The sequence below is a fragment of the Rhinatrema bivittatum genome, chromosome 5, assembly GCF_901001135.1.
Source record: "Rhinatrema bivittatum chromosome 5, aRhiBiv1.1, whole genome shotgun sequence".
Classification (NCBI taxonomy): Eukaryota; Metazoa; Chordata; class Amphibia; order Gymnophiona; family Rhinatrematidae; genus Rhinatrema; species Rhinatrema bivittatum.
The window spans coordinates 302,839,099-302,863,693 of NC_042619.1; the positions used below are offsets into that span (position 1 = coordinate 302,839,099).

At 46.0% G+C, this 24,595-nt stretch overlaps 1 protein-coding gene across 8 annotated transcripts in view; it reads left to right on the forward strand.

The window, feature by feature from the left end:
• Positions 1 to 24,282, forward strand: part of OGDH (oxoglutarate dehydrogenase) — a 282,477-nt gene extending 258,195 nt beyond the window's left edge. For all 8 annotated transcript variants that reach the window (XM_029604213.1, XM_029604206.1, XM_029604212.1 and 5 more), the window contains 2 exons: positions 7,727 to 7,881; positions 21,034 to 24,282. In XM_029604213.1, the coding sequence (XP_029460073.1) occupies positions 7,727 to 7,881; positions 21,034 to 21,154 (276 nt within the window). In that variant the 3' untranslated portion in view covers positions 21,155 to 24,282. The remainder of the gene's footprint in view (positions 1 to 7,726; positions 7,882 to 21,033) is intronic.
• The last annotated feature ends 313 nt before the right edge of the window (positions 24,283 to 24,595 follow it).

A 24,595-nucleotide genomic window follows, 5' to 3' on the forward strand; every position in this document is an offset into this window, starting at 1 on the left:
TGAGCTGAGGGGAGGGAGGAGAGTGAGGAGAGTGAGCTGAGGGGAGGGAGGAGAGAGTGAGGAGAGTGAGCTGAGGGGGGAGGGAGGAGGGGGAGGGAGTGAGCTGGAGGGAGGAGGGGGGGAGGAGAGGGAGAATAGAGGGGGGAGGTGGGAGGGAGAATAGAGTGAGGTGGAGGGAGGAGAGGGAGAATAGAGGGGGGAGGAGAGAGGGAGGTGGGGGGAGGAGAGGGAGGAGGGGAGGGGGGGAGGGGGGAGGAAGGAAATAGACCGAAATTTTTTTTTTAAATGTAGCCCGTTGTTACGGGCTTAACGGCTAGTCTTAAAATAATACAACATAAAACAATGTTAAAAAAAAAAGCATAAAATAGATCATATCATAAAATCATCATATAATATAATAATACTATCCTTGAAATTTTAATGCAGTTAGTAGTCTCAAAAATATAAAGGGTCCGATATTCAGCCACTGAGTGGCTAGTTAAGTTAGTCGGCTATAGCTATCTGGCTAACTTAACAGGATTTATCCCCAGCTATTTTAAAGTTAGCCGGATAAGTATATCCGGCCAACTTTTAGGACATCCCTACAGCGCGATCAGAGTTAGCCGCAAATTCTGGCCAGCCCCAAAACACCTCCCACCCATCTCCGGACCGACCTAGAATTTAGCCGCATACGGCTTTAAATATAGCTGGGTAGCTATTTAGACGGATAACCTTTCAGTTATCCATCTAAATGGCTTTTGAAAATTGACCTCAAGATCTTTTTCTGTTCATTATTAATATGCCAAACTCAGTTTGTAACAGGATAAGCTCATATAGTCAATATACGTATCCCATATGTAATCCTCTTTCTATTCTAAGCGTGTTAGAGATCTCTTTCTGTGCTCTGTTCTGAGCTACTTCCAGGCCTCACTGGGTACTGCTGTAAAAGCCGCACTCGGTAGCCCTTGATTTTGTCAATATGCACCCATTATGCTAGTGCCTAGGACGTCAAACATTTAGGGCAGCAGGCTGGCTAAGATTTGCTGCCTTTCAGCTCTGCTGAATCTCATTCAATAGAGAATGGCCCCCTGCTCCCAAATAACAGAGACTTACAGGAGAAGGGAGTGGGAGTAAAAGCACCAAAAGTACCTAAGGGCAACAAAATCCTAAATCTAGCCCAAGCACTAGGCTGTGCTGTTCCCACACCATGTCCCTTGCCCCTTCCTCCAAAGGCTGTGAGCTCTGCTCCAGCAATCCAAGTGGCAAGAACCCAAAATGGTATTCATCTCTTGCAATGGGTCATCAAATCTGACCCCTCCTCTTGGCTATAGAAGGCTATTTTCAAAGCCATTTACATGAGTAAATAGCACTTTATCTACGGAAATGAACTATCTGAAAATTGCCCTCCCCCAGCGTGGCTAAAAGTGCTCGTTGTACTTTTGTCCTCATGATGAGAAGCTGTTCCCAGGGCTGTGTTTAGTTCGGGGAAGGAAATGTACACGTCCATGTCAATTTCAGATTCAATTCGACAGGCATATTCTTCAGCAAATATTTACCTGGGGAAAATGTCCACGTTTCAAAGTGAACGAGGCATGTACTGTCTCAGGAAAAGTGGTGCTGCAAAGTCTGCAGGCTACAAGCAATCTGAAACGGCTCTTTCCCTTCCTTGGGGAGGTGGTCCAGAATACTGGGCTCAGCTAACGAGGGACCCCTCCTTGTTGCAGACTGCTGTATTCTTGGCGTACTCCTTCACAGCAACTCTTGGAATCTTCTCCTCTGGGTGGTTGGACACCATTCAGGGAGACTTCCCCGTCATCCTCTGTGTAGGCCTCAGGGGCGATGTTATTAAGCTGATTTGGTCAGCCACAGATTTTGGGGCTCTGTCTCTCGCTTGAAAAGAAGTTGGGGTGTAATACTTTGTCTGATTTCTCAAAAAGGGCTGCAAATTTTATTCTGTAGGACCTCAAGCAGAATGGCATACCTTTTTCTTAGGTGACTCCTCACATGGATACACAGGGGCATTCCCACTTATCTATTCCAGGGGTTACTACCACATATTTCTCAGGTGTATTATCAGGCTCTCCCCAGACTTTGGTTCCTCTATTCATCAGACTATTCAGGACCAAATCTGAGCATGAAAGCCATTCAGGCGCAGCCAGGTGTGGAACCACTAGGCTGACTGATGAGTATCTCAAACAGCAATTAGTCCTTCCCAGTCTCTGGAGTATAGGGAAGCTCTCTCATATTCAAAGAAGAAAGTGGTCTTATGGCTTCAGACTTCAAGAGCGCAAGGTCTTACTCCTAGTGTCCAGATCTCCTGTTTCCATGTCTGCCCTGAGCATGGTCTGTTCTGCAGGTGTAGGGTCCAGGGCAATGGATCTGAATATAGTACCTTGGGCACAGACTCACATGCATCTCACTCAATTTGCACTCTTCTTGGGTTGCTATCCATTAGTCCTGTGTCACAAGGCTACTTTCGCTGATTCTTAGAAGGATCCCTGAGCATGTGACTTTTTATAGTTGTATCTTGCAGGGAATGTATTTGGAATTTACTTAATGGTTATTTCGCACCATAGGCTTTCAGCCTTATAGGTTGGGAGAGGAGTTATGATCCAAGGCAGCTGAAACAGGGACAGGAGTCTAGTAGAGAACCAATAAGTCCAGGTCTAGACCAAGAGACAGAGCCAGCTGTCTAGTGCTCCAGAAATGTTTGTCTCTGCATGAGAGAAGGTAGCCCAGTGGCAGCAGTCAGTGTAATGCCATTAGCTGATGTGAGCAAACTGAGGGGAATCTAGTATTCCTCAGGTACTCTGGTAAACGAACCTGATTTGGTCTGGGATACAGATCCTCTGCAGGACCTAGCAGCTCACATGGTCGATGCTATCATCGTACAGACAAACATTTTGAGCTGATGCTCTTGAGACCCCCAAAGTGTAAAGACTGGCGGAATCACCTTTGCCCTACTAGGTTCAGGTGGGGCACCTCCAAGAGTGCAAGGTCCAAGATGAGCAAGCTCTTCAACCAAACAAGGACATCAAGAGCCAAGGGTTAGGATATCCTAGTAGAACCATGACCCCAGGCTCCTGCATATGCTCTCTCTGGGAGCCTTCGACCAAACAAGGACATCAAGAGCCAAGGGTTAGGATATCCTAATAGAACCATGACCCCAGGCTCCTGCATAGGTTCTCTCTGGGAGCCTTCGACCAAGCAAGGACATCAAGAGCCAAGGGTTAGGATATCCTAATAGAACCATGAACCCAGGCTCCTGCATAGGTTCTCTCTGGGAGCCTTCGACCAAGCAAGGACATCAAGAGCCAAGGGTTAGGATATCCTAATAGAACCATGACCCCAGGCTCCTGCATATGTTCTCTCTGGGAGCCTTCGACCAAGCAAGGACATCAAGATCCAAGGGTTAGGATATCCTAATAGAACCATGACCCCAGGCTCCTGCATATGTTCTCTCTGGGAGCCTTCCACCAAACAAGGACATCAAGAGCCAAGGGTTAGGATATCCTAATAGAACCATGACCCCAGGCTCCTGCATATGCTCTCTCTGGGAGCCTGGACATTGCCTGGACTGAGTTCTTAAAGTATAAGCAAGGGTTCTCCTTCATCTTTTTCCCTGGTCAGAGGATTCTCTCCTAGAAAATCTCTTCTATTCTCTTTTACATCCTTTACTATTGAGACAACCAGGGTTACAGCCTTCAGTGGCACAAAAGAGGAATATGTGCAGATCTGACAGAGTTTGGAACCTCTGCGAGGTCAGTTTATGGAGGAGACAGTATTTCCCTTTGAGGGATCCATTCCTTTCCTCTTTATCCAATCAGACCAGTCCAGACGAATGGATTATGAATCCTAACCAGCAGACTGACCAGCTGCCATCTGCCTAACCAGCAGATGGCAGCTGTTGGCGAAAGCAGCTTCCAGAGGCCCCCGCCGGCAAAGACGGACGAATGCACGCCCGTAGTGCACGGGCGCTCAAGCCAGCGAAAGCACATGGACGGGCGTGCGTGACGTACGCCATGACGTCACGCATGCCTGTTCATGTGCTTTCGTTGGCTTGAGCGCCCATCAATTTGGGCGCTCTAGCCAGCGAAGCGTACGCCGTGATGTCATGCGCTTCGCTGGCTAGAGCACCCAAATTGACGGGCGCTCAAGCCAACGAAAGCACATGGACGCGCGTGCGTGACGTCACGGCGTACGTCACGCACGTCTGTCCATGTGCTTTCGCTGGCTTGAGCGCCCGTGCACTACGGGCGTGCGTTCGTCCGTCTTTGCCGGCGGGGGCTGCTGGAAGCTCCTTTCGCCACCAGCTGCCCCCTCCGGAGGACGGCAGAGAAGGCTGAAAGGGCTGAAAAAGAAACAAAAAGTAAGTTGGTTACACTTATTCACATATTTTACATGTCGAGTCGCTTCGGGAGGAGGGGTTTTTAGGTTTTACATATTTTACATGTCGAGTCGCTTCGGGAGGAGGGGATTTTAGGTTTTTAGGTTTTCTTTGGTTAAAGTTGGGATCCACTTCTGGTGCCTGACATTTGAAATGACAGGTACCAGCGCACCCAGTATACTGTATAGGCGCTGTATAAAGTGCCTATACAGTAAAATGGATTGCGCTTCATGGACGCGTGTTGGACGCGGCTTGAATTTGCATGCGATTTTAATACAGTATCGAGCGGTAGTTGAGCCGGACTGTGCGCCCGGCACTAACGCAGCTCTTCCTACTGCTCCTTACTGTATCGGCCTGATAGAGAGGAGTTATCGGTTTTGATTGCGCAGACTTTGAATACTCTGATAGAAGAGAAAAAAAAAAGAGAGGCTCCCACTTCATCATAAGATCCTGTTATGGTCAGTATTAGGAGCCTTCCAAATCTTTTCCTTATATCAGGCTTTGAAGGATCTGGAGTAGGTTTTCCCAGAGGCAAACTTTAAGGGAGGTCCCTACCTAGCCAAATTGTATTCTCTGGTTCCACAAAAAAAGGGACAGCCTTCAGTTTCTGAAGGTGGACACTCTAGTTTATTCAGTTACAAAGTAGTAGGTGGGGCTGCACTGAAGAATGCACAGGACAGAAATCAGCCAGCATCGCATTACAGATAGCGGCTTCCACCTTTATTGTTGCAAGGACCGGTTTCCATATGGTGCAGCACACTCAGGAAAGGTTGGTTGAGGAGTCTCTTCAGCTAGAACCAGCGGCAGCATATCTAGCAGATGCCTCCTTTGATCTGGTGCGAGTCGCAGCCAGGAGAGTGGCCTCTATAGTGACAATAAGGAGGCTCCTAAGTGCGTATCTGACGAATGGATGCACAAAACAAATGGTGTGTGCGTATGTGAGTGCCCATAGACGTAAGCGCACACCATTCATTTTGTATGCCTAGCGTCCATTTATTAGATACATGCTTAGCAGCGAAACAAATCAAACGAATGAATGCACATCCAGTGCTCAACTGGTCTGCAGACTGTTTGGAGAGGAGCTTGAGAAGATAGCCAGGGGTTGGGGTGAATCCAAGCTCCCAGAGGATAAACCCAGGGGTATTTCTCAGTCTTGCCTAGCTCAAAATAGGTTTTGGGAATCTAGAAAACTTAAGCAAGGGAGGTGGTCAAGTTCTTGGAGATCCTGGCCATTTGGTGTAGGTATTAGTCCTTTCATTCAGGCAAACAAGGAGTTAAAGGTGGCTTCTTGGGGGCAATTGCTTCTTGAACATCCCACCTACCTCCAGTCTCCGATTCTGGAGGTAGGTGGGCATCTGTCAAGATTCTATCAGAACCGGGTCCAAATCGTTCCTGATCACTGGGTTCTGGAAGTTATTCAGGAAGGCTATGCCCTAGAATTCCTTCAGACACAATTGTGGTTTCCCCTTGTCACTCTGCGATAAAGGATGCTGTAAAGGCAACACTGAATCAACTTATCAGCTTGAAGGCAGTGATTCTGGTCCCAAAGGCCCTATGAGGTCTGGGGCATTATTCAGTTTACTTTGTGGTATCCAAAAGGATGGAACCTTCCTTTCCCATTCTGGATCTGAAGCAGGTCAACAAGTTCCTACATATGTCTCAATTCAGAATGTAAACTTTGAAGTCTGTCATTCTGGCAGTGAGGCAAGGAGAGTTTCTGACCTTCCTGCCTCTTAAGCCTTGTTAGGGTAGCCTTTCTTTGAATTGTCTTGCTGAAGTCGCTCTCCTTGGTGGCATTTTGTAATTTTTAAAGGAAAATGTATCTCTGCACCCAATACTCTCTCTCTTCAGAGAGTAGCATTTCACTTCTGTTGGAATCAGGCTTTTCTCACTTATGATGATGAAAAAAGTCAGCCAATTAAGGCCAAAACAGGGACTGCCATTCTCAGATCTGTTGTAGGTCACCTTTGAGATGTTTGTAGGTGACCGGTTTCTTCTTGGATCGGTCTTTGGTCTGTTCTGTCCTTTTAAAAGCACAGTGGTTTCCAGGGCATCAGTTTCAGGAGAAATAGAGGAAATGAGCACTTTGGCCCACTCCAGCAAGAGTTTGCAGGTCCCTCAAAGAGCGCAGTCCTTGTAGGTAGAGTTAGAACCTGTCTTTCCAGAGGACAGTAGTAGGGCAGGACCTTTGTTTCTGTTGCATCCCTGCTGTAAGCACCTCATTGTGGGTGTGCAGGCTGAGAAAGGCTACACTTTGGATGCAAAAGTCATGGGAGCTATTATTGCTTCCTCCCGCTCAGTCTGGATGGAGCTTGGGTATGTCCCACTTGTCTGGACTGGTCTGGCATGGACATTAAGAAAGGTGAAACTTTAAGCTTACCTGTTCATTTTCTTTCCTTTAGTCTTTCCAGACCAGTCCAGAACCCACCCGGGGAAGCCACAGTAATCAAAATCTTTGTCTGACAAATGCAGAAAACTAACAGCGAATAAGTTGTTGCCCTCTCTGAAGGTAGTTGGCCTAATGGTGACTTTGGTGTAGAGGTTATCTAATTCCTGAGTTAATGATAATGGCATGAAGTTGTTTGGCTGCATCAGGTTTTGGTTATGGTGATTTGGAAACCAAAATAGTTGCTTTTTGTTCTCTTAACTTTCACATAGAATACTGAAGAGCTGGATCCTGCATCAGAGCCCTATGGGGGAATGAAGGCAGTTTTGAGCTTTTTTTTTTTTTTTTTCCCCCCTTCTGTCTCATTCTGCTGGCAGGGGGGATATAACACACTTGTCTGGACTGGGCTGGCAGAACTAAAAGAGGAAATTAACAGGTAAGCTTAAACTTCATCTTGATTATACATCGAATCCCTTTAAGTAGCAATTCTCTTTTCTCATTTTACCATGATTTACTATATTAGTTACAATGGGTCTTTTGCATCTGTAGGGCAGATAAATAGAGAACAGTTGGAATAGGTAAATAAAGAACAGTTAGTTACCTTTTCAACAACATTAGGACTAGAGGACACTCCATGAAACTAACAACTGGAAGATTTAAAAACAAATTGTAGGAAGCATTTTTTCACTCAGAGCACAGTCAAGCTGTAGATTCTGTTGCAAGGCAACTAACATAGTGGTGTTGAAAAGAGGGTTGAAGAAGCTCCTGAAGGAAAAGTCCATAAACAGTTATTAACCAGGTAGCTTATCCCTAGGAATGTTATACAAAAAAACAGATCAACCATTTGGGATCTGACAGGTACTTGCGACCCAGACTGGTCACTGTCTGACCCAGCTTGGCACGTCTTATGTTACGTTCTTGTGACCGAGTTTACTGTACATGGGATTTGAGCTTGACTGGATTTTCTTTTGCAGTTGTCTCCATTCCCCTTTGATTTATTTGCACAAGAAGTGGAAAAGCACCCAAATGCTGACCTAGTCTGGTGTCAGGAAGAGCACAAGAACCAAGGATACTACGACTACGTGAAACCGCGGCTTCGTACCACCATTGACCGCGCAAAGCCTGTCTGGTAAGCATGGTGACTTGGTACCTTTTACTTTTATTCTGAAAATTGCCTAAGAATAAAGTACCCACAGAGGCTTGAGAGTGCTTTTTCTTACACGCATAATTCTCCAAAGACCTAATTTTGCCCCAGGAATGGCTGCACATCAGTACAGGTAAAAGTAAGTACCTTATGGAACTATGCATGTACAGTTACTCAAATACAAGAGTGATTTACACAGGCAAAATGCCTTTCACCTATGAAAATCTCTCTTGAAAACTGTCCTCCCTGGGGGTAATATTCTAACTGCTTGCATGGATGCAAAGTAAGTTTTCTCTTCATCTAGTAAGACCAGTCCAGACTAATGGGTTATGCTCGCTGACTAGCAGATAGAGATGGAGACTAACAGGTTTGCTTATGTCCATATAGATGCACATAAGGAGTGACATTTCCTTTTCCAGCAGATGGTAGGCAAGTATTCTGTGATGTGGGCTGAGGTCTGGTCAGTTGAATAGAAAACAGATTGGAGGCAGGTCCTGAGGCAAAAGACCAGTTTCTTACTTCCTCAGTTTAGCAAGCCCTCAGATGATAAAAATAAATAAATAAATAAAAAAAGAGCAGTTCCTGAGATGAAAACCTTGTGCTCCCTCTCAGTTGAGCAAATCCTGACCCCGGAGTCTCTTCTGCCTCCCTTCCACCCCCCCCCCCCCCTTTTTTTTTTCTGTTCCCTCCTCCAGCTTGCCTTTTTAAAAGGAAAAAAAGGATGCTTCTCCTTTAACTCTCTGAGGGGACATCCTGTGTGCGTGATTCAGTAATCTAAAATATTTAAATTAGGGCCGGTGGTAAAAAGAGGCGCTAGGGACACTAGTGCGTCCCTAGCGCCTCTTTTTTTTTTTTTTGTGTAAATATCTTTATTGGAACAGTCAGTGAATAAACAGCAATAACAATACGAGAGGACATCGGTTAAGACACACCACCACATGAAAATTTCCAAATAAGTGGGACAATCAAAGGCTCAACACTATCAATCCCCCGTAACACAGGTTACACGGTACAACCAACTGTCAACCATTTTTAATAATACCCTGAAGAACAGTTGCCCACCATTTCCCCCCACCCACCCACGCTGCACTGGTATCAGATAGAAAGGAAGAAAAGCATAAGATAGAGACTTGTTGATGATGCAAGGCTCCCATAGCAGTTTGGTATAAGGTCAAGTATACAGAGCTCAGACATAATGGAAACAAGAGGATGCTTGACCCTATCATGGTAATACTCCAGAGTCCTCTGCTGGCAGGAGAACAATATAAGACTGCCAGAGAAGGCATACTTTCGTATATTTTGCTTGAGAAACAGATTTCGCCATCAGCAGCTCCATATGCATTAATTTATGAAACTTGGTCTTCCACACCTGATTGTAAACCGGTACTGGTTGTAGCCATTGGGCCAGAATCGCATCTCGGGCAATGAGGATGATCTTCCGGAAAAAGCATTGTTGGCTACCTGTAAATATGGAGTCCGTTTTTCTGGAACATCCGAACAACCAGAGGAGGGGGTCCAAGGGAAGAGGAAGGCCCCACATAGAACCGACTAGCCGCTGTAGATACTTCCAGAAGACCTGCACCGCGGGACAGGTCCAAAAGCAGTGGTAGAAATCTGGGCGCCCAGCAGAACACAGAGTACATTGCCTGTCCTTTGTAAGTCCCATATAATAAGCTTGACACTGAGAGTAAAAGGCCTGATGCAAAAACTTATAGGCCTGGTCACGAAGAGTGACATTGGCCACCAGTCGAGGTATAGAAAGAAAACAGTCCTGCAAATCGTTGGGAAATATGCCCTGGGATAAGCTCTTATTCCACTTCGCTACAACCCTGTCCAAATGCTGTAGTGGAGGCAACTTCGTCAGAGCTACATAATATTGTGAGGCTGACTGACGTTTCCCATCTTCCCCCAGTAGAAAGTCCCGCACTTTGTATCCGTGGGCGAAAGCCGGGTTCGCCTTCTGCTCTTCCATCATAAAATGTCGAAGCTGCAAATAGCCGTAAAAGTCAGTTTTTGGAACAGCAAACTTATCCATTAAGTCCTGGAAACTGCAGATCTGAAATTGACCGGTGTCCTGGGTAAGCAATTGCAGCATACTGTGTAGTCCTTTAGATGTCCACGTCCTAAATAGTAATTGCGTCATGCCAGGTGAAAATAGTTTGTATCCCCGTATAGGTAAACAAGATGATGATCCCTGAGGCACCTGAAATTGCTTACATAGTGATTGCCACATCTGGCGTATAGGTCGTATCACCACACTGCCACTGATGAATTTGGGGAGTAAAGAGTCTGATAGGTGCAGGGTAGCACCCGGAGCATGTGGCGACAACCAAGCTGTATAATGGTCTATTGGAGAGTACAGAGTCGAATGACATACCCAGTCTCGGAGGTGTCGTGCCAAACATGCATGATTATAGCGTTCTATGTTCGGACAATTGAGTCCCCCCTGACCTTTAGGTAACATTAACATTTTTAGGGGTATACGGGCCTTCATGCCATTCCAGAGGTATTGCTGTAACCCCTTATTGATGTCCTTAACGTCCTGTTTCCGGAGCCAAACCGGCAGCACATGAAAAAGGTACAACCATTTAGAGATTTCCATCATTTTTACTAACAGGAGTTTCCCTGAAAGGGAGAGCGGCAAATCCCGCCATACCAGGAGATTTTTAAGCATGTTCCGCTTCATGGGAGTAACATTTAACCCATATAACTGACTAGGGGAAGCAGGGATGTGGATGCCCAAATACTTTAAAGAAGCAGTTACCCACTTTAAGGGAAAAACACCACCCCAGTTGGATTGTAAGGTCCCCCGTATATCCAAAGCCTCAGATTTTTCCACATTAATTTTTAACCCAGCAAATTCCCCAAACAGGGCTTGGAAGCGTAAAACATGGGGAAGCGAGACAGCGGGATTGCACAGGAAAACTAACATGTCATCGGCAAAAGCTGCCACTTTAAACAGCCCATGCTTGTAATGAAGACCTTGAATAAGAGGGGATTCTGCCAATTTCCGTAATAGGGGATCCAAAGTCAAAATATACAATATAGGGGACAAGGGGCACCCCTGCCGCACCCCACGCGCAACACAGAACGCGTCTGAGATGGTGTCGTTTGCTACAATGTGGGACAATGGCCGCTGATATAAAATTGAGATCGCTTGTATCAGCCGGTGTGGAAACCCAAAGCGCCGAAGGACTGAAAACATATAGTCCCAGGAGACCCTATCAAAAGCCTTCTCCGAGTCGAACCCCACTGCCATTGAGTCAATATTATAATAATGTGACGTTTCTATGGCAGAGAGCAGTCGGATGACATGGCCTCCCGCATTTCGGCCACCCACAAAACCCGCCTGGTAAGGGGAGATGAGAGAGGGCAAAACGGAGTTCAGTCTTATGGCCAGAATCCTAGCGTACAATTTCAAGTCGCAATTTAAGAGAGATATGGGGCGATAGGAGGACGCTAACGTAGCGTCTTTCCCTGGTTTAGGTAAGACAGTAATGTACGCCATATTGAATTGCGGGGGAAAACTGGCTTTTTCGCAGGCTTGGTTGTAGAAAGCCGCAAGAGGTTCCACCAGTGAGGAGCTGAGAATTTTGTAATATTCTATGGTGAACCCATCAGGTCCCGGGGATTTATGGTTCTTCCCTGCCTGAATAACTCCTCGGACCTCACCGGCCGTAATGGGCCTACTAAGAAAATCCCATTTATCCTCAGGGACCTGAGGCAGCTGGAGACCCTGGAAAAACGCTTCTTCCTCAGCCTTGCCCCCCTTTCTGTCTTCCATGTATAAATTTTCATAAAACTTACACAATACAGTACAAATATCCTTACAGGAAGTGACATTATGGCCCTGATGGTCCTTAAGACCCCCTATAAAAGTCTTCCTCCTTTTTATAGCCACCATCCTAGCCAGTAATTTACTGGATTTATTCCCATAGTGAAAGAAAAATTGGTCAGAGGCCTTTAACGATTTCTGTGCCCGGAGATGGAGATGAGAGTTTAGTGCAAGAAGGCACGCTTTATATGCCTCTTTATGGGACTGAGAGGGGGATTGCGCTAATAAGCGCTGTGCAGCTTGGAGTTGCGAGTCTAATTGCAGAATACGAGCATTTAGCTTTTTCCGCTGTGCTATAGAATAGGCTATCACTTCCCCCCGGAGAACCACCTTACTCGTTTCCCAGAACAGTGCGGGATCGCTCCAGTGCTGCTCATTCGCCTGCGCAAATTCTTCCCACTTCCTTTGCAAGTAAGTATGGAACTCCTTATCAGTATGCAAAGACCCAGGGAAACGCCATGGCTTTTGTCCCCCCTTCACAGTAGATAGCCAGAGGTCAACCCACACCGGGGCATGATCCGCAATCACAATAGACTCAATATGTGCTGTATCCACCCTGTCAAACGCCGATCTAGGAAGCAGTATGTAATCTATTCTGGACATGGTAGCATGCGCCCGGGATACGTGAGTGTACTCTCTTTCCCCCGGGTGGAGCAGCCGCCACACATCCAAGAGGCCTAGGCGTGTGGAAAACTGCCGAACCCCTGAGTCTGTGTTTTGCTTGAAACTTATTGGGATATTGAATTTATCCAGTTCAGCTTGAAATACACTGTTAAAGTCACCAGTGAGAAGGATATCACCCTGTGCGTTAGCTAATAACAGATTGACCACCATGGTAACAAATAGGGAATCTGGCACATTCGGGGCATACAGAGTACCAATGGTTACCATTTTTCCCTCAGGGTCTTTCAGTTCCCTAACAAAGGTAAAGGGCACATTCTGGTTTACTAGTAGTGTTACACCACCTTTTTTCCCTTTCGCTTCAGAGAAATAGCAAGCAGCGGCCCACTCTCTGCAGAGTTTCTTACTCTCTGCCACAGTTAAGTGGGTTTCCTGAAGACATGCTATCCCCACCTTTAACCGCTTTAAATGCTGGAAAACTTTCTTTCTCTTAATAGGGGTTCCCAAGCCATCCACGTTCCAAGAAATTATCCGGCACTTACTACCCATCACTGCCAGCAGGGCCCAAAAACCATGACAGCATGCTAATGAGCAGAAGGGTAAGCTCCCAGCCTAACTCACCCTCCCAAGCCTGTCTTTGGACTCGCCTAGGCAAGAAGGTCCTCACACCAACAAACCATAGAGAAAAAAGAAATGAATGCTTCATAAACATACATATAGCAAATGATACCAGTGCCCTACCCCCCACCCCCTCCCCCTGATCCCCAACAACAAAGTACCCTCCCAGACACATAGGTCAGGGTAGTGGAGTCAAACATGAGTGCTCGGCGCCCCAGGACTCTCTCTCCTCCTCCATATATTAGTAATACCGCTGTGTAAAATTGCTGCTCAGGAACCGGTGTTTAAAGAATCAAGAAATTTCGTTGCGTCCTCGACGGTTGCACAGGTACGCCATTTCCCTTCGTGATTAATACGCAACTTGGCGGGGAATTGCATTGTGAAGCGCAGATTTTTCTCAATTATCTTGCTACACACCGGAGCAAATGCCCTACGCAGGGCTGCCACTCTTGCTGAATAATCCGGTGCTAAACGGACGTTTGCGCCCTGGAATTGTAATGTGCCGCATTTCCTCACAGCCTGCATTATCAATTGTTTGTGGTGAAAATTAAAAATTTTCATAATGACTACTCTGGGCCGCGACAAATCTGAACCCCTGGCTCCCACGCGATGTGCCCGCTCAATGTCCAGCTTCCCTTCCAACTCCGGGAGACCTAAAGCCTCTGGCAGCCATTTTAGTAGGGAGGGCCGAAGTAAAGCTTCTTCCACCGTTTCGGGGACCCCCAGGCACCTGATGTTGGATCTACGAGCTCGGTTCTCGAGATCGTCAGTCTTTGCAATTTGTTCCTGGAGCAGTTGATCAAGGGTACTCACTTTCCCCTGTAGTGCTGTAATATCATCCTCCATCGCGGACGTCCGCTCCTCCACGTGATTGAGCCGCGGAGTAAAATCGGTAAGGGCTTCTCGGAGTGCCCCGATTTGATCCGAGATGCCGGTAAGTTTGCAGTCTAAAGCCGCTAAAACCGCATCTTTGATTTCGGTTACTGTGAGGGCTGGCGAGGCAGTAACCATCAGGTTTCCGTCCGTCACTTTTTCCACCGCCGCGGGCACCATCTTGGGATCGGGCCCCTTGCTTTTATCTTTCTCGCGTTTCGCCAATTTGGGAGGCATGGGCGAGGGCGACTTTGACATGAAGGAGGCAATGACATAAGCTGAGCGGATCAGCGCGGAGAGGCGGCTTGAAAGTGGATTTGACCGGCTGGTAGAGGAGAAGAGGAGCCTGGGCGACCGGAGCGGGTTCAGAGACGTCCGATCCCGTTCACCACATCACGTGACTCCCCTAGCGCCTCTTTTTAGACAGGAGTGGCGGCTGTCAGCGGGTTTGACAGCCGACACTCAATTTTGCCGGTGTCTGTTCTCGAGCCCGCTGACAGCCACTGTTCGGAAGCCGGACGCCGGCAAAATTGAGCATCCGGTTTTCAAGCCGCGGGCACGTTTTAATTTTTTTTTTTTTTTTTTAATTTTCGGGACCTCCAACTTAATAACGCCATGATATTAAGTCGGAGGGTGCACAGAAAAGCAGTTGTTACTGCTTTTCTGTGCACTTTCCTGGCGCTAGCAGAAATTAGCGCCTACCTTTGGGTAGGCGCTAATTTCTGAAAGTAAAATGTGCGGCTTGGCAACACATTTTACTTTCTGTATCGCGCGGGAATGATAGGGCCATCAACATGCATTTGCATGTTGCGGGCGCTATTAGTCTCGGGGGGGGGTTGGACGTGTGTTTTCGACGCGCTTTTACTCCTTACTGAATAAAGGGGTAAAGCTAGCACTTCGAAAACGTGTGTCCAAATGCAGGTTAACAGTGCGCTCCACCGGAGCGCACTGTTAACCTGTATCAGCCTGAAATAAAGTGCAAAAACAGGGGCACACACCTGTTGAAAGTTGAGGCAGTGTTGGGGTTCTCAGGTGAGTCTCTAAAGCTTTTCTTTCAGCACGTTCATTTGGGATTTTTTTCTGCGAGTCGGGAGTTTGTGGAGGACTAACAGCAGTCACTGCAGAGCATGGGAAGAAAACTGCACTCTACACTGCCTGTAATCTGAGAGAGGTTTAATGAGGGGGAATTTAAAAAATGTGACAAGAATGTCAAAGAGCCCGAGGGAACCTGCAGGGAAGTGATTCTCTCACTTTGGTGGTGGGGTTCTGTGCTTACAGAGTTGGCCAAGCAGCCTCTCACCATCTGAGTCTAGATTTCAGAAACTGGCCTGGTAGCCATAAGTGAACTGCAGAGCAGTGAAGGTGAGCTCAGGCCTACTACGCCCAGCCCTGCAGTCCTTGAACAGACGGGGATTACAGTAAATCTTCTATCAGCAGCAGTTTCTACCCCAGCCTTCCTTTAAAGGCTCCACCTGGATCTGGGCTACAGTTTCTAAGGAGTTTGAAGAATATCTGCAGCAAGCCTTTACTATCAGTCAGGAAATACTTCAGACCTACCTCTTTTTTTTTTTTTCTTTTTTTTTCTGATTTTTTTCAAGAGGGCAGGGTAGGAAAAGCTCCAGAGAGAAAATTACCGGAGGGCAATATTTCTAGATCAGATTCTCTAATTGACTTTGATAATTCCACAGGGGGATAATGATGAAGAAGGAGATTATCCATATTTTGCTATGGGTTTGACAGTTGCTTAGTTTTGATTGTAAATATTTCTACCCTTAACATAAGGCATGAAGTGGCAGTTGCTACCATAAGAAACTTGCTGGCCAGACTGCATGGTCCATTTGGTCTTTTTCCAACATCATTACCCTGTTGCTATGTTATCCCCTGAGAATGAGGATGGTACTTCTGGTGCTGCATCTCAGCTTGCATCTTTGATTTCCCAATCCCTGTGGACAATGAATATTACAGAGGATAAAAAGGATGAGACTTCCAACTCATCTGAGGACGCCATTATAGCCAGTACTGGAAGCCGTCTAAGACCTTTCCTCTTCATAAGTCAGTTAAAGATTTGATTGGAGTGGGTCTCTCCAGAAGCAAATTTTAAGGGAGGACACTCCCTAGCTAAGATGTTACCCCTTGATTCCTCAAGAAAGGGAACAAGTTTGCTTTCCAAAGGTGGATGCACTGGTCTATTCTGTAACTGAGAATGTTAATTTCTGTGGAGGGGGAGGTGCTGCGCTTAGACTCGTAAAAAAAAAAGTCTGTACTTAATCCTTTGAAGCCATAAGTATGGCTCTGCAGATAGTGGCTTGTAGTTATTTAGTGATAAGATCAGGCTTACGTGTGGCACAGAGTGTTCAGAAAGATGCAATGAATGAATCCATTCTGTTGGTCGGGAGCAGCATATTTGGCAGACATCTTTTCTAATTTAATGTGGACATCTGCTAGAGTTTTGCATCCATAGTGGCGACTAGGAGACTGTTTTGGCTGTGTAACGGTTGGCGGATCCTATATCTAAGACCAATTTGACAAAGCTTCCCTTTAAGGGGCGGCTTTTCTTTGGAGAAGATCTTGCAAAAATGGCAAAGGCTTGGGGGGGGGGAGTCCAAAGTGCCAAGACTCCTAGAGGACACATCCAGAAGTTCCTCTTTCAGCCAGTAATAGGTTTTGGGACTCCAGCAGATTTTAACAGGGAATATTGATAGTAATCAAAGTTCCAGAACCTTTGGCAGGTATCAAAACCTTTCATTCCAACAGAGAAGGAAAAGGACTCTCAGGATCAGGTTCTTCTCAAAACTCCTTGTGAGTATTTGAGGGGCTTATCTTCGGTTCCAGAGATAGCCAGCTGTCTCTCACAGTTCTGCCGGAGATAATCCCAAATTATTTCAGATCAGTGGATCTTGGAAGTCATGCAACACGGATATCCCTGGAATTCTCCTAACCCATTTCAATTGCTTTTATGGTTTCCTCCTGTTACTCTGCCAGGAAGCAAGAAGCCATAAGAGTGATGTTAGGAAGGCTCCTAGAATTGAAGGATTTGTAGTACCAGTCCCAAGAGACCAGTGGGGGATTAGGTTGATATTCTATTTACTTTGTAGTCCCAAAGAAAGAGGGATGCTATCATCTCATTCTGGATCTGAAATGGGTCTACAAATTTATGAAGGTAACTTATTTCAGAATGAAAACATTAAAGTCTGTGATCATGGCAGTATGAAAGGGAGAATTCCTGACCACCTTGAATCTTATGACGTCTTATCTTTACATTCCAATAAGGACGAATCATCTGTGCTTCCTTCGGTTTCCAGTGCTAAGCAGCATTTTCAATTTCAAGTCCTACCCACAGCTCCAAGGACCTTTTCAAAGGTGATGGTGGTTGTAGTGGTAGAGCTGCGCAAGGAATGGCTGTTGGTTCATCCCTTATTTCGAAGACTAGTTGTTGAGGGAGAAGCCAATTCAGAAAAGTACACTGGCTACCCAGAAGATGGTTCAATTTTTGCAAGAATTGGTTTGCATAGTCAATTTCTCCAAGAGCAGTTTGCAACTCTCTCAGATTCTGGAATATCTGTAAGCTCTATTTGACATGATGCTAAGCTGAGTTTGGCTAATAGAACAAAGAATTTAGAAGCTGAGTCAGCAAATCCATGCATTATCCTCCAGGAATCCGATGGTATGTCGCACTCTGCAACTTCTTGGTTCAATGGCAGCAGAGTTAGACCTGGTGCCTTGGGCCAGGGCACACTTGAGACCTCTGCAGAGCGCCTTGCTTTCCCGATGAAATCCCTAGTCTCAGGACTATTCCATAAGGCTACCAGCACCAGAATCTGTGAAGATAAGGTTGCAATGGTGGTTAAATTGCAGAAACTGGAGTTAGTATCAAACCCCTAGCTTGAGTGTCAATGATAACAGATGCCAGTCTGACTTAGTCCGTGATGTCCTGTGGAGGCAAGATTGTCTATCAGTCAGTTGGAGGCCAGGGCTATTGTTTAGTTATAGAGAAATTTGCACCTCTTTTAAAGAGTCATGCAGACAGAGTAATGTCCGACAATGCTACAATGGTGGTATAAATCTTTATGGAGGCACCAAAACTCTTCAAGTGTCCTTATTCTGCTACTCGTTTGAGCAGAAATGAATCTAAGGATGTTTGCAGCCTCCTACATAGGTGTAGAAAATGTTCAAGAAGATTTGCTTAGTGACAATGTTGTCTATCCCAGGGAATGATCACTACTGGAGGCATTTGATCAATGTGTTGCCAAATGGGGAGTTCCGCTGATGGAACTCATGGTGACCATAAAGAATGCAAAGGTGGAAACATATTTCAGCTGAGTAAGGGACAATCGCTTGTCAGATATCAATGGTCAGATTCAGAGTTGGTTGTCACACGCTCCCTTGCCTCTGCTGACACATTCATTCATACACACACACACACTCCCTCGCACCCACTGACACCTACCACACATACGCTCCCTTGCACCCACTGACACCTACCACACATACGCTCCCTTGCACCCACTGACAGCTACGCACACATGCGCACGCCCTCGCATCCACCGACATGTACACACACGCATACATGCTCCCTTATGCATTTGCATTCTCTCTCTTCTCTACCCTCTGAATATGTTAAAAATAAATAAATAAAATAGATTTTTACTTACATTGGTGGACAGTCAGGAGGGATCCGGGCAGGGCTACCAGCCTAATGGCCTTGCTGTGGGAAGAGAGACCCAATGCAAGAGGGTGGGGGTATTTTTTGCCTTGGCGGCATAAGAGATGGCCATCAGCAGAAATCGGTGAGTCCTTCAGCCATAGTGAAGCAGCAGCCTGATGTCTACTGGCTGCTTCCCACAGCAGAGAGACATGGGGTCATGCAAGGGGAATACCACAGGAGAATTTCTACCACCGTGGTAGTGAGGGGAAGAGGGGGGGGAGCTGTCCCACAGATATGTGACGCTGTGGGGAAAGGACAAAAAACAATGCAGGCCCATAGAGCCGGGGGCTGTAGCTGTGAGGACAAAAAAAATGAGCTGAAGCCCCTGAAATTGTGGCTGCAGCTGTGGTGGGGGTGGGGTGGGGGGGGGAAGAAATGAGCGGAGAGCCTTGGTAGAGGCTTCCGCTCTTCTGGAACAGCTGCTATGGGGCTGCGTGTTAACCTGTTCATGTGACTGCTCTGTCCTGACCACCGGGGGCATGCCCAAAGCCCCTATAGAACAGTTCGCTCCTGGTGAGGAGAGTTCATCTGAGATATCTCAAGTTTATTAATGCCTTCAGGAAATCATATTAGCTATATGTGTTGTATAGTGGGGAGTGGAAAGGTATCTTCTAAAGCTACAATAGCCCATTGGATTAAAGATGTTATTACTGGAGCCTAGGGGCCGGATTTTAAAAGAGTTAAGCGCGTAACCCTTAACACCCCCCCCCCCCCCCCCCCCCGCGCGTGCCGAACCTATTTTGCATAGGCTCGGCGGCGCGCGAAAGTCCCGGGGCTTTGCTGGGGGGGGGGCGTGTCGGGGGGGCGGCGGGGCGTGACAGAGGCCTCCGGACCAGCCCCCAGGTTGGGTGATGGCAACGGGCCATCGGCGCGCGCGAGTTACGCATGCTTTGAGCCGGGGGGGGGGGGGTGTGGGTTAGGTAGGGGAAGGTGCGGGGTGGTGGAGGGAACGGGCAGCGCGCGCAGGGCTCGGCGCGAGCAAGTTGCACAAATGTGCACCCCCTTGCGCGCGCGCCGACCCCAGATTTTATGATGCACGCGGCTGCGTGCATATCTTATAAAATCCGACGTACTTTTGTTCGCGTGCGAGCTGTTTTTTAAAAATGTACCCCTAAGTGAATTCTGGCAAGTCTTTACCGAAACAAGTGTGGGCGCATTCCACGAGGGCACAGGCTACTTCGAGGGCAGAACTGTGGTTGGTTTCTCTTCTGGAGCAATGACTTGGTCATCTTTGCATTGCTTTTCTGAATATATTGTTGCTTAGATGTGAGCATCAGGGAGGAAGCCTCTCTTGCTTCCGAGGTCTTAAGAGGGTATGGCAGTACCTCGCCCTGTTCAGGTACATCCTATTCATCTGGCTGGTCTGACTGAGGAGGAAGGAGAAATTTAGTTCTTACCTGATTTCCTTTCCTTGAGTCCAGACAGATAAGTCCAGAACCCTCCCTGTGCTGCCAGCTAATGGTGCCTTTCAGTCAAAGTCTACACAATAGTTGCTTCTTTGGATTATTTGATCAAAACTGAGTGTTTTGCTGAATAGTAGTTTTTCTACTTCCTGCTTACATATTCCTTTGGAAGCCCTCCAGTTGTTTAAAAAATATATGTAATCATTAAAAACAAAAAATATATATAGTAATGAAATGTGTTTAGATTGGAGTTGTCCAAAATTAGCTTGTTACAGCTAGTACTGGCAGGCTGAAGTACAGGCACACACAAGTGGTGATCTCTGCAAACCTGTTGGTCTCTGTCTCTATCTGCTGCTTGATGAGCATGACCTGTTTGCCTGGACTGGTCTGACTGTATTCAAGGAAAGGAAATTATCAGGTAAGAACTAATATCGCCTTACCTGTGGATTCTGCATCAGTTTTCAAAGTGATAGTGTGCACCTATGTGCACTTTGGGTAATTTCCATGGAAGAATTTCCATAGACATTTGCACCTACTAAGTTTTATATAGGTAGTTTTTCCAAAAAAATGTAAGTGTGTTTTTGAAAATTTAAAAGTGGAAACCCCCTCCCCAAACCTGCCCCCAGGAAGGCCTCGCACAGTGTGCGGGTAAACTTATGGAGTGGCACCACACACACACAAGGTGAGCAGTTTCCTACAAGCCCATTTTCCACAGGTAAAGCAGCATTTTATCCATGGAAATGCTTTGAAAGTTGCCCTCCCTATGTCTGTCTTCAGGAGGCTTGTGGCATTTAGGCAGCAGTTTATTGACATTTGGAGTACACACATTCTCTCAGTGACAGCCTATTTGCATAAAATTAGTCCTCCTGAGTTTTGCTAAAAAAAAGCAGGACTTTAGAAAGATGTTTTCTTTCAAGGGTGAAATGAAATCATGGTTTCTGACTCCTCCCGAATGTTTGCAGTCACTTTATCCACTTGCATGAGCTTCTAGTTTGTCTAGCTTCCACCAAATCTCAGTGCTGCACTTCCTGTTTTCAGGGCAGGATGCCAATTCGCTAAAGGCTCCGCATTTTTTCTTCCAGGTATGCAGGTCGTGACCCAGCAGCCGCCCCAGCAACGGGAAACAAGAACACTCACCTGACTGAGCTGAATCGACTCCTGGATACTGCCTTTAATCTGGATGCCTACAAGGGCTTGTCTTAAGATCACACACCGGACATTCTTGCGTGCTCTCTCCTCAGTTTGCCATCCTTTGCTCTAGACCTTGGGAGCTAAACCTTACGGTGAACGTGAGATCTGTAATTTGCTGCTTGCAGTACCAAAATATCCACTAGGAAAGAGATGCCTTTGGGACAGATATTTTTTTCAAACACTTGCTTGAAGTGTATGTACCACCTCCCATCATCCTGCAGTCTGTAGAATATATTCAACTCTTAACCCCATCTTTTGGACACTTACATATCACATTCAAGAAATCCCAAGTCAAAGAACTACCTTCCTTCATGTTATGGGTTGTAGAAAGCAGAAGCAGCTTCATTCTAGAATCAAACTAAAATGATTTTCAAGGTTTTATATAATACTTTAACATATAATCTAATAAATGTGAGGTGGTGCCTCACGTTAGTAGCAATTACTGTAATTACCAGAACTGACTTATGCACACAGGTTCCAGTTTGACTCTTTATTTTGGTGGTGTATGTAGTTTGGTGCCTGCCTGAATACATGATCACGGTAGGTTAAAAGAAATTTGTAGCAGTGGCCTATTGGTTTCCTAGATTACTGGGCAAGAGCTTGTCCGCTGCTGGGATCTGGTTTCTTATCTACTAATGTGAACCACAATAGATAACATCGCTAAGCAAAAGTATTACTTAAAATCTTGAAAATGGAAAATAATTAGAGTTTGATTGCACGGGTACGTTACCACTTTGCACGCACTCTGTGTTGCAGTAACTTTATGCCCAAGTTGCTAGCAGTCCTCGGATGTTGGGAATTAGATGTTCCTGGTAAGATGGCATTTGTGACCTCCAGCACCAAGGGCAGACTGACAAAATGCAGCAGCATTGCCCTTCAGTCCTGAATCTGCTTTGAAAGGATGAGGCCTTCAGATTACCCAATTGCTCCTGGGCTTAGCGTATTCAAACCTATCCTCTTTTGTGGTGCTGCCAACCTAACTCTGGATTGATGTGTGAGTGCAGGCCTTCTACTACATTTCATCTGTACAGTGTAATCTACTACACAGCCCCTTTGAATGAGAGTCAGAAAAACAGAACTGAAACCAACTTTCATGACCCAGAGTTAGATTTGCCGCATCACATCAGTTTGCGCTTTCTATGCGATCTAAAGTTGTTTGCATCACCAATTGTGTTCATTGGCAGGGGCCATTTATGGGTTAAATAACTCAAGAATCAGTGATTTCCATGCATTTGCACATTGAAAATAGTATCAAATAAGATGTTGAACACTAAAGTCTAATTACCTATGCTTTGATCTGAGAACATGTCCCTGCAGGGCTGGGGCACTATATCCCTTACAAACCCCTAAATATTTCTTACCATCAAAATGGGACATCTGGGGCCACACATGCCCTCCAGTGGCAGGGATGCTTTATTCACTAATTGCAACCAAAGCCAGTCCAGTATATAGTACATTGAAAAAAATGCCACTGCACAAGCAAGGGGCGAGGGGTACAGCAGTGTTTCCACAGCTGCCATACCCAGTCTCAGCCAAGTCAGACATTTGGGCATAAGGAATTAGTGTCATGTTTTTTGTATGTGGGGGAGGGGGTTTCCAACACAGCTTTAACCCTTTGGATCTTATCCTTTTTTCCTATTCAGTATCTGTTCCCCTAAAAGCCTTGTGAAATGTTTACAGTTCCTCCTGCCTCTTCCCCCTACATCCACCATTGGCAGACATGCATGAGATTAGAATTCATCTCTTTCCTAATAAAGATTTGTTAGTCCGTAGAAGAGAGCGGGAAATGCATCCCCTGCCTTAGGCACCATCTGTTTTCAAGCAGTGCCTAAGGTTTTGTAAAACAGAGTCCTAGCCTGCACAGTGAACATTTCACTTGATAAGTGAATGGTTTATGAGTGTGGTGACTTTGCTGTTTAAAAGATGTTCTGTTTGATACTATGAGCAAGAGGAACACAGCTTTGTATTCAGAAAGTATGTTCACTGTAGCACACACTGGGCTAGCCATCTAAATGAATCTGGCCTGGAAGTCCTGGAACAGATCCTTTCCTTACAGAGCCACTTTTCCCACCTTGTACCTGCTTTAAAAGCATTGTTGATTAAGCATTTTCATTAATCCAGACGTTCTGTGCGAGGGTGGTTTCTTGGCTGAACATTGCTCTCTGCCTCTTGCTGCTGGAGATGGAAAGGTGCAGCTTCCCTTCTGAAACGTTTTCTTTGTAAAAGGCTGCTGTTGGCTTTCTTGCCCAGGATGTGGGAGGAGGAGGAGGAGGCCCATTCCAGCGACTAGCAGTACTCTTCCAGTCCACGTTTTATTTTTACCTGGTTTCTTCTCAAGGTCTCCCATCCTTAAATATTTTATGGACTTTGTACCCCATGCATGCTACTGATCATTTCCGCTATGGTTAAGCAAGATTCCCGGAATCCACCATTAAATTATCAGCAGCTTCCCCCGCCCCTCCTCCCCTTCAGTCCAAACCGGAAAGAATATAAATAGATACACATTATGTCAATCTTCTGCCTCTTGATAAAGCGGAAGGAATTTTATTCTGGGATTATGGTAGAATGCGCACTTAATACATAGGACTTGGCTTTTCTTTACCTGTTGGTACCAATCCATTTTTTATTGTAGGGGTGGGGATGAAGGTGGCAGGAGACTGTGCGCAAGGATCATGCGTAGGCTTTGTGAATAAGGGAGCGGGGCCTGGGCAGGTTTTCTTTGTTTGGCTTTCTAGAAGTAAAAGACCCAAATGGGCACCAATTCGGGCACCAAGCCACCTTCCCACCTTCCTTTGGATGGTGTAGTAATCATGGATTTTATGCTTTCCTCTTTCTCTGTGGCACTGATACCTTTAAACGTCCAATTTTTTTCTGTTTTAATGGAAAGACACAGCGTTGCTTTTTCTTGTGCCAAAAGGACAAAAGAAACCAAAGGGGGGATAGGGTAGGAAAAGCAAAGGGTAGGAAATGACATCTTGCTCACACCTTTTATTGAACCCTACCTGGCAGCATTTTTATCAGGATTTACCACTTTCAAGATTCTTCACACCGACAGAACCGATTTATTTATTTTGTTTAAAAAAAAAAATTTAAACTTTTCAGTTGTAAATGGCTTCACCAATAAAGAAGTTATCCTTCAACAGTGTGTGCTTTTTAACACTTAAAATGTATTTTGTTTTACTTTTTTTTAATTCTCAGAGGACAAGCAGGATGGTAGTCCTCACAAAGGTCAGCAAACAAAGGGCTCCTATCCATCATATCGCTAACATCAGCCAAACTAACTTCTGTGAGAGAGAGAGAGAGCCCTATCATTTGCTGGACCTAAGCTTTGGAACAGATAAGGTTAGAGTCTAATTTAAAGGCATTTAGAAAGACTCTGAAAACCTGGCTCTTCAATCAGGCATTCACCAATAGTACAAGCAGAGAATATAATCTGAGATATCTCCGTGCAGA